This window comes from Salmo salar, chromosome 12 (assembly GCF_965601325.2).
Source record: "Salmo salar chromosome 12, fSalSal1, whole genome shotgun sequence".
Classification (NCBI taxonomy): Eukaryota; Metazoa; Chordata; class Actinopteri; order Salmoniformes; family Salmonidae; genus Salmo; species Salmo salar.
This window is the reverse complement of record NC_138302.1, coordinates 11,326,087-11,337,500: the sequence shown is the minus strand read 5'-3', so window position 1 is coordinate 11,337,500 and position 11,414 is coordinate 11,326,087. Positions and strand designations below refer to the sequence as shown.

The 11,414-nt window shown below is 36.2% G+C and overlaps 1 protein-coding gene across 2 annotated transcripts in view; it reads right to left on the bottom strand.

The window, feature by feature from the left end:
* The window catches only part of LOC106590476 (IQ motif containing E), a 19,028-nt gene extending 9,195 nt beyond the window's left edge, over nucleotides 1–9,833 (bottom strand). Inside the window, exons 1-5 of one of the 2 annotated variants that reach the window (XM_082958568.1) lie at nucleotides 9,312–9,833; nucleotides 8,565–8,612; nucleotides 8,432–8,477; nucleotides 8,096–8,284; nucleotides 6,739–6,876 (exon numbers count right to left, since the gene is read on the bottom strand). In XM_082958568.1, coding sequence (XP_082814694.1) covers nucleotides 6,739–6,876; nucleotides 8,096–8,284; nucleotides 8,432–8,477; nucleotides 8,565–8,612; nucleotides 9,312–9,362 — 472 coding nt within the window. In that variant the 5' untranslated portion in view covers nucleotides 9,363–9,833. The remainder of the gene's footprint in view (nucleotides 1–6,738; nucleotides 6,877–8,095; nucleotides 8,285–8,431; nucleotides 8,478–8,564; nucleotides 8,613–9,311) is intronic. The other variant, XM_082958569.1, reaches the window with a different exon arrangement.
* Between the last annotated feature and the right edge of the window lie 1,581 nt (nucleotides 9,834–11,414).

Genomic DNA, 11,414 nt, shown 5'->3' with positions numbered 1-11,414 from the left:
CTGTAGAATAACTGTTACACACTGTAGAATAACTGTTACACACTGTAGAATAACTGTAGAATAACTGTTACATACTGTAGAATAACTGTAGAATAACTGTTACATACTGTAGAATAACTGTTACACACTGTAGAATAACTGTAGAATAACTGTTACACACTGTAGAATAACTGTAGAATAACTGCTACATACTGTAGAATAACTGTTACACACTGTTACATACTGTAGAATAACTGTTACATACTGTAAAATTACTGTTACACACTGTAGAATAACTGTAGAATAACTGTTACACACTGTAGAATAACTGTTACATACTGTAGAATAACTGTTACATACTGTAGAATAACTGTTACACACTGTAGAATAACTGTTACACACTGTAGAATAACTGTGGAATAACTGTTACATACTGTTGAATAACTATTACACACTGTAGAATAACTTTTGCACACTGTAGAATTAACTGTTACATACTGTAGAATAACTGTAGAATAACTGTTACATACTGTAGAATAACTGTTACATACTGTAGAATAACTGTTACATACTGTAGAATAACTGTTACATACTGTAGAATAACTGTTACACACTGTGGAATAACTGTAGAATAACTATTACACTGTAGAATAACTGTTACATACTGTACAATAACTGTTACATACTTTAGAATACTGTAGAATAACTGTAGAATAACTGTTACACACTGTAGAATAACTGTTACACACTGTAGAATAACTGTTACATACTGTAGAATAACTGTTACACACTGTAGAATAACTGTTACATACTGTAGAATAACTGTTACATACTGTAGAATAACTGTTACACACAGTGGAATAACTGTAGAATAACTATTACAATGTAGAATAACTGTTACATACTGTAGAATAACTGTTACACACTGTAGAATAACTGTTACACACTAGAATAACTGTTACATACTGTAGAATAACTGTTACACACTGTAGAATAACTGTTACACACTGTAGAATAACTGTTACACACTGTAGAATAACTGTTACACACTGTAGAATAACTGTTACATACTGTAGAATAACTGTTACACACTGTGGAATAACTGTAGAATAACTATTACACTGTAGAATAACTGTTACATACTGTAGAATAACTGTTACATACTTTAGAATACTGTAGGATAACTGTTACACACTGTAGAATAACTGTTACACACTGTAGAATAACTGTTACACACTGTAGAATAACTGTAACACACTGTAGAATAACTGTTACATACTGTAGAATAACTGTTACACACTGTAGAATAACTGTAGAATAACTGTTACATACTGTAGAATAACTGTTACACACTGTAGAATAACGGTAGAATAACTGTTACATACTGTAGAATAACTGTTACACACTGTAGAATAACTGTAGAATAACTGTTACATACTGTAGAATAACTGTTACACACTGTTACATACTGTAGAATAACTGTTACATACTGTAGAATAACTGTTACACACTGTAGAATAACTGTAGAATAACTGTTACACACTGTAGAATAACTGTTACATACTGTAGAATAACTGTTACATACTGTAGAATAACTGTTACACACTGTAGAATAACTGTTACACAGTGTAGAATAACTGTAGAATAACTGTTACATACTGTAGAATAACTGTTACATACTGTAGAATAACTGTTACATACTGTGGAATAACTGTAGAATAACTATTACACTGTAGAATAACTGTTACACACTGTAGAATAACTGTTACATACTGTAGAATAACTGTTACACACTGTAGACTAACAGTAGAATAACTGGTACACACTGTAGAATAACTGTTACACACTGTAGAATAACTGTTACATACTGTAGAATAACTGTTACATACTGTAGAATAACTGTTACACACTGTGGAATAACTGTAGAATAACTATTACACTGTATAATAACTGTTACATACTGTAGAATAACTGTTACACACTGTAGAATAACTGTTACACACTGTAGAATAACTGTTACACACTGTAGAATAACTGTTACACACTGTAGAATAACTGTTACATACTGTAGAATAACTGTTACATACTGTAGAATAACTGTTACACACTGTGGAATAACTGTAGAATAACTATTACACTGTAGAATAACTGTTACATACTGTTAAATAACTGTTACATACTGTAGAATAACTGTTACACACTGTAGAATAACTGTTACACACAGTAGAATAACTGTTACACACTGTAGAATAACTGTTACACACTGTAGAATAACTGTAGAATAACTGTAGAATAACTGTTGCATACTGTAGAATAACTGTTACACACTGTAGAATAACTGTTACACACTGTAGACTAACTGTAGAATAACTGTTACACTGTAGAATAACTGTTACACACTGTAGAATAACTGTTACACACTGTAGAATAACTGTTACATACTGTAGAATAACTGTTACATACTGTAGAATAACTGTTACACACTGTAGAATAACTGTAGAATAACTGCTACACACTGTAGAATAACTGTTACACATTGTAGAATAACTGTTACATACTGTAGAATAACTGTTACACACTGTAGAATAACTGTTACACACTGTAGAATAACTGTAGAATAACTGTTACACTAGAATAACTGTTAAACACTGTAGAATAACTGTTACATACTGTAGAATAACTGTAGAATAACTGTTACACTGTAGAATAACTGTTACATACTGTAGAATAACTGTTACATACTGTAGAATAACTGTAGAATAACTATTACACACTGTAGAATAACTGTAGAATAACTATTACACTGTAGAATAACTGTTAGATACTGTAGAATAACTGTTACACACTGTAGAATAACTGTAGAATAACTGTTACATGCTGTAGAATAACTGTTACTTGCTGTAGAATAACTGTTACATACTGTAGAATAACTGTAGAATAACTGTTACATGCTGTAGAATAACTGTTACATGCTGTAGAATAACTGTTACACACTGTAGAATAACTGTTACATACTGTAGAATAACTGTTACATACTGTAGAATAACTGTTACATACTGTAGAATAACTGTTACACACTGTAGAATAACTGTTACGCACTGTAGAATAACTGTTACACACTGTAGAATAACTGTGGAATAACTGTTACGCACTGTAAAATAACTGTTACACACTGTAGAATAACTGTTACACACTGTAGAATAACTTTTACACACTGTAGAATAACTGTTACATACTGTGAATAACTGTTACACACTGTAGAATAACTGTAGAATAACTGTTACACACTGTAGAATAAGTGTTACACACTGTAGAATAACTGTTACATACTGTAGAATAACTGTTATACACTGTAGAATAACTGTAGAATAACTGTTACGCACTGTAGAATAACTGTTACACACTGTAGAATAACTGTTACATACTGTAGAATAACTGTTACACACTGTAGAATAACTGTAGAATAACTGTTACGCACTGTAGAATAACTGTTACACACTGTAGAATAACTGTTACATACTGTTGAATAACTGTTACACACTGTAGAATAACTTTTGCACACTGTAGAATAACTGTTACATACTGTAGAATAACTGTTACATACTGTAGAATAACTGTTACATACTGTAGAATAACTTTTACACACTGTAGAATAACTGTAGAATAACTGTTACGCACTGTAAAATAACTGTTACACACTGTAGAATAACTGTTACACACTGTAGAATAACTGTTACACACTGTAGAATAACTGTTACACACTGTAGAATAACTGTAGAATAACTGTTACACACTGTAGAATAACTGTAGAATAACTGTTACACACTGTAGAATAACTGTAGAATAACTGTTACATACTGTAGAATAACTGTTACACACTGTAGAATAACTGTTACATACTGTAGAATAACTGTTACATACTGTAGAATAACTGTTACACACTGTAGAATAACTGTAGAATAACTGTTACGCACTGTAGAATAACTGTTACACACTGTAGAATAACTGTTACATACTGTAGAATAACTGTTACACACTGTAGAATAACTGTAGAATAACTGTTACGCACTGTAGAATAACTGTTACATACTGTAGAATAACTGTTACATACTGTAGAATAACTTTTACACACTGTAGAATAACTGTAGAATAACTGTTACGCACTGTAAAATAACTGTTACACACTGTAGAATAACTGTTACACACTGTAGAATAACTGTTACACACTGTAGAATAACTGTTACACACTGTAGAATAACTGTAGAATAACTGTTACACACTGTAGAATAACTGTAGAATAACTGTTACACACTGTAGAATAACTGTAGAATAACTGTTACATACTGTAGAATAACTGTTACACACTGTAGAATAACTGTTACATACTGTAGAATAACTGTTACATACTGTAGAATAACTGTTACACACTGTAGAATAACTGTAGAATAACTGTTACGCACTGTAGAATAACTGTTACACACTGTAGAATAACTGTTACATACTGTAGAATAACTGTTACACACTGTAGAATAACTGTAGAATAACTGTTACGCACTGTAGAATAACTGTTACACACTGTAGAATAACTGTTACACACTGTTGAATAACTGTTACACACTGTAGAATAACTTTTGCACACTGTAGAATAACTGTTACATACTGTAGAATAACTGTTACATACTGTAGAATAACTGTTACACACTGTAGAATAACTGTTACGCACTGTAGAATAACTTTTACACACTGTAGAATAACTGTAGAATAACTGTTACGCACTGTAAAATAACTGTTACACACTGTAGAATAACTGTTACACACTGTAGAATAACTGTTACACACTGTAGAATAACTGTTACACACTGTAGAATAACTGTAGAATAACTGTTACACACTGTAGAATAACTGTAGATTAACTGTTACATACTGTAGAATAACTGTTACACACTGTAGAATAACTGTAGAATAACTGTTACACACTGTAGAATAACTGTAGAATAACTGTTACATACTGTAGAATAACTGTTACACACTGTAGAATAACTGTTACATACTGTAGAATAACTGTTACATACTGTAGAATAACTGTTACATACTGTAGAATAACTTTTACACTGTAGAATAACTGTTACATACTGTAGAATAACTGTTACATACTGTAGAATAACTGTAGAATAACTGTTACACTGTAGAATAACTGTTACATACTGTAGAATAACTGTTACACACTGTAGAATAACTGTAGAATAACTGTTACGCACTGTAGAATAACTGTTACACACTGTAGAATAACTGTAGAATAACTGTTACATACTGTAGAATAACTGTTACACACTGTAGAATAACTGTAGAATAACTGTAGAATAACTGTTACACACTGTAGAATAACTGTAGAATAACTGTAGAATAACTGTTACATACTGTAGAATAACTGTTACACACTGTAGAATAACTGTAGAATAACTGTTACACACTGTAGAATAACTGTTACATACTGTAGAATAACTGTAGAATAACTGTAGAATAACTGTTACATACTTTAGAATAACTGTTACACACTGTAGAATAACTGTAGAATAACTGATACACACTGTAGAATAACTGTTACGCACTGTAGAATAACTGTTACACACTGTAGAATAACTGTAGAATAACTGTTACGCACTGTAGAATAACTGTTACGCACTGTAGAATAACTGTTACACACTGTAGAATAACTGTAGAATAACTGTTACGCACTGTAAAATAACTGTTACACCCTGTAGAATAACTGTTACACACTGTAGAATAACTGTAGAATAACTGTTACACACTGTAGAATAACTATAGAATAACTGTTACATACTGTAGAATAACTGTAGAATAACTGTTACACACTGTAGAATAACTGTAGAATAACTGTAGAATAACTGTTACATACTGTATAATAACTGTTACACACTGTAGAATAACTGTTACATACTGTATAATAACTGTTACACACTGTAGAATAACTGTTACACACTGTAGAATAACTGTTACACACTGTAGAATAACTGTTACATACTGTAGAATAACTATAGAATAACTGTTACACACTGTAGAATAACTGTTACATACTGTAGAATAACTGTTACACACTGTAAAATTACTGTAGAATAACTGTTACACACAGTAGAATAACTGTTACACACTGTAGAATAACTGTTACACACTGTAGAATAACTGTAGAATAACTGTTACACTAGAATAACTGTTACACACTGTAGAATAACTGTTACATACTGTAGAATAACTGTAGAATAACTGTTACATACTGTAGAATAACTGTTACATACTGTAGAATAACTGTAGAATAACTGTTACACACTGTAGAATAACTGTAGAATAACTATTACACTGTAGAATAACTGTTAGATACTGTAGAATAACTGTTACACACTGTAGAATAACTGTAGAATAACTGTTACATGCTGTAGAATAACTGTTACATGCTGTAGAATAACTGTTACATACTGTAGAATAACTGTTACATACTGTAGAATAACTGTTACACACTGTCGAATAACTGTTACACACTGTCGAATAACACACACACACACACACACAGCGCACACACACAGACACAAACACTCTCGGATGTATGCACGCACAGCGCGCACACACACGCACACACACACACACAGAATAGAACACACACAACCACACAGCACACACACACACACACACACACACACACACACACACACACACACACACACACACATACACACATACACACACCATTGGATGAGGAGTGCAGGTGTTTGGGTTTCTTAATGCCAAGAGCCTGTTGGAGATACTCTGGAGTACAGGTAGAAGACGAGAGACAGGCTGAGGTGTGTGTTGTGTCAAAGTCAACTCTCAGAGACTGGGACAGACCTAGAGAGAGAGAGAGAAAGAGAGAGAGATGGAGGGATGAAGGGGGGTGGAGAGGGATGGAAAGGGGGATGGAGAGGGGAGCGAGAGAGAGACGGAGAGAGAGAGAGAGAGAATAACATATTTTTAATACAATGGTAGACCTATAATGAATAATGTTGTGAAATACATGGTTCCCCTCTGAGCAAGACATATCACTAGGGTCAACAAAACCCTACAAGCTGTCAGCTGGAATAACATGCAACAAGATACCACACTAGCTGAATAACTGTGTGTGTGTGTGTGTCCCTATGGAGGATAAGGAATAGAGTTGTCTCTCTGGTTTCTATGGAGGTGTAGGAATAGAGTTGTCTCTCTGGTTTCTATGGAGGTTAAGGAATAGAGTTGTCTCTCTGGTTTCTATGGAGGTGTAGGAATAGAGTTGTCTCGCTGGTTTCTATGGAGGTTTAGGAATAGAGTTGTCTCTCTGGTTTCTATGGAGGTGTAAGAATAGAGTTGTCTCTCTGGTTTCTATGGAGGTTTAGGAATAGAGTTGTCTCTCTGGTTTCTATGGTTTCTATGGAGGTTTAGGAATAGAGTTGTCTCTGGTTTCTATGGAGGTGTAGGAATAGAGTTGTCTCTCTGGTTTTTATGGAGGTTTAGGAATAGAGTTGTATCTCTGGTTTCTATGGAGGTTAAGGAATAGAGTTGTCTCTCTGGTTTCTATGGAGGTTTAGGAATAGAGTTGTCTCGCTGGTTTCTATGGAGGTTAAGGAATAGAGTTGTCTCTCTGGTTTCTATGGAGGTTAAGGAATAGAGTTGTCTCTCTGGTTTCTATGGAGGTTTAGGAATAGAGTTGTCTCTCTGGTTTCTATGGAGGTTTAGGAATAGAGTTGTCTCTCTGGTTTCTATGGAGGTTTAGGAATAGAGTTGTCTCTCTGGTTTCTATGGAGGTTAAGGAATAGAGTTGTCTCTCTGGTTTCTATGGAGGTTTAGGAATAGAGTTGTCTCTCTGGTTTCTATGGAGGTTTAGGAATAGAGTTGTCTCTCTGGTTTCTATGGATGTGTAGGAATAGAGTTGTCTCTCTGGTTTCTATGGAGGTTTAGGAATAGAGTTGTCTCTCTGGTTTCTATGGAGGTTTAGGAATAGAGTTGTCTCTCTGTAGTACAGCCACATTGGTATGTTAGTAAAGAGCTTTTTTCTATGGTGATAAAGTTCTGTTTATTTTTCCATGGTACCCACCGTGCCCGTTGCTTAGCGAAGCCAGACAGTTCTCTCTGGGGGTCCGAGCTGTCTCACCCCTCTCCAACAGAGTGTCACCTCTCCCCCCTAGGGCCTCCCCCCTCTCCCCCAGAGTTCCTCTCAGGGGCCTCCAGGCTGACACCGCTGATCTCCTCGGGTTCACATCCATACTGGAGAGATACGGAGACCCTGGACACACACGCACACACACACGCACACACACACGCGCACACACACACACGGACACACAACAAAGTTAGGGTGGTAAAAGCAATGGAGTTGAATTTGAACTTGATTCTCAAAGCCAGATGTATTGTAGATGACAGCGGGTCTTACTGGGAGAAGAGGGAGGTTTACCAGACGGCTTCTTTTTCCTGGCTTTCTGTTGAAACACAAAACAAGGGTTAGGACAACTCAGAGAGACACACACACACACACACACACACGAGGGGACAGAAAGTCATCTCACCTTTCCAGAGTCTGATATGTAGGTAGCAAGAGAAAGTCCATCCTCGACCTTGGAAACAAGGAGAGAAGAATTAGTTAGTAAGCCTATCTATACAATTTATGGCTAGGCTAATAGAGTAGCAGTACAATAACTGCTGTTACAGTGATGTCGCAAAACAGTATCCAATCTACAGAAGTAGTATTACAGTAGCTAACTACAACAGTATCCAATCTACAGAAGTAGTATTACAGTAGCTCACTAAAACAGTATCCAATCTACAGAAGTAGTATTACAGTAGAAAACTACAACAGTATCCAATCTACAGAAGTAGTATTACAGCAGCTAACTACAACAGTATCCAATCTACAGAAGTAGTATTACAGTAGCTAACTAAAAAGTATCTAATCTACAGAAGTAGTATTACAGCAGAAAACTACAACAGTATCCAATCTACAGAAGTAGTATTACAGTAGCTAACTAAAACAGTATCCAATCTACAGAAGTAGTATTACAGCAGCTAACTACAACAGTATCTAATCTACAGAAGTAGTATTAGAGCAGCTAACTACAACAGTATCCAATCTACAGAAATAGTATTACAGCAGCTAACTACAACAGTATCCAATCTACATAAGTAGTATTACAGCAGCTAACTACAACAGTATCCAATCTACAGAAGTAGTATTACAGCAGCTAACTACATCAGTGATGGCGTTAAAAACAACACATTGGCCGTGTACAAGTTGAGCATCGCTGTTGTTGACTCACCAGATCTTCTAGGTCTTCGTCCGTCGGGATATCGCTGGCCACGAGAGACATCGTTGAAGTTGGCTACACATAAAATGATAAACTAATCTCTCTTTGGAGGAATTGGACAGTTATAGAACCTCTCCTTGCGTGTTCTTGTCATTTTTCGATGCTTCATTTCGCTATGTTGACACGTTTGCCTTAGCTATAGCTGCGGGAAAAACAAGCATTTGGTAGAAAAAAAACACCTCTTACTTTGAGATCAAAACATAATCAAATTCCTGTCCTCAAAACGATACGAAAGCAACAATAGCCTAGCAGCTATAGCCTACCACAGCGATTATTTTAGATTTCGTACGAGCACAGCAGACACCTACAATCTCTCGTATTTCACCGTTGCTTGGAATAAACGATGCAGAAATTGAAATATAATTTGCGGCGGTTAGCCTTCTATCATAATTCCTTTGATGTTGTTTCTCCGCTCTGGCTGTCACTGTGGCATCAGTAGTCTAGCAACAAGAAACAACTGTAGCAGAGCAGCAATACATTGATGTTCGTTTATGAGCATCTTTGCTGCGCAGGTTTTGCGCAGACCATGAAAGAGTGCTTCTTCTATGGTTTTCACTGTTCAGACAAAAGCCCATAATCAGTTTAATATCTAATTATTATTGTGCAAGTAAACGTACTCACTGACTAGCCTAACTCAAGGGCGTTATTGTGTGTATACATAGTTTGTGTATTCATTTCATAGTAAAGCTGTGGCACTTCATCTAGAAAGTCATTGCTATTTCATGCCAACTTGTGTATCTGCTCTCAGAAGCTTGTGTATGGCGTCATATGTTGCTGAAACTGGCTTGAATGTTAGCTAATGTGTGTGCTAACCCAGCTAGCTAGCTGTTTACTGTTCAACGGCAGGTATGGGACACTGAATGTATGTCAGAGACACATGGTAACCCTAGCCTCCCTGTATGCTTGTTTGACCTCTACCAAGAGGTCTGGATCTGTATGGCACAGACAGAACAGGATATAGCCAAAGATACTGATAAACAGTGCATTCGGAGAGTATTCAGACCACTTGACTTTTTCCACATTTTGTTACGTTAAAGCCTTATACTAAAATTTATAAAACGTGTTTTTTCCCTCATCCCCTCATTTGCACTATTGGTTAGAGCCCGTAAGTAAGCATTTCACTGTAATGCCTACACCTGTTGTATTCGGCGCACGTGACAAGTAAACTTTGATTTGATAAAAGTACACACAATACACAATGACAAAGAAAAAAGAGGTTTTTAGAAATGTTTCCTACAAATTAAAAATAATTAAACGGAAATATCACATTTAAATAAGTATTCAGACCCTTTACTCAGTACTTTGTTGAAGCACCTTTGGCAGCGATTACAGCCTCAAGTCTTCTTGGGTATGACGCTACAAGCTTGGCACATCTGTGTTTGGGGAGTTTCTCCCATTCTTCTCTGCAGATCCTCTCAAACTCTGTCAGGTTTGATGGGGAGCATCGCTGCACAGCTATTTTCAGGTCTCTCCAGCGATGTTCGATCAGGTTCAAGTCCGGGCTCTGGCTGGGCCACTCAAGGACATTGTCTTGGCTTTGTGCTTAGAGTCGTTGTCCTGTTGGAAGGTGAACCTTTGCCCCAGTCTGAGGTCCTGAGTGCTCTAGAGCAGGTTTTCATCAAGGATCTCTCTGTACTTGCTCCATTCATCTTTCCCTCGATCCTGATTAGTCTCCCAGTCCTAACCACTGAAAAACATCCCCACAGCATGATGCTGCCACCACCATGCTTCACCGTAGGGATGGTTCCAGGTTTCCTCCAGATGTGACGCTTGGCATTCAGGCCAAAGAGTACAATCTTGGTTTCATCAGACCAGAGGATCTTGTTTCTCATGGTCTGAGAGTCCTTTAGGTGCCATCATCTCTGTCTGAAACCGTGGAACAGCACAGTGAGAGATGATACCACCTCTGTCTGTAACAGTGGAACAGCACAGTGAGAGATGATACCATCTCTGTTTGTAACCGTGGAACAGCACAGTGAGAGATGATACCAGCTCTGTCTGTAACAGTGGAACAGCACAGTGAGAGATGATACCACCTCTGTCTGTAACAGTGGA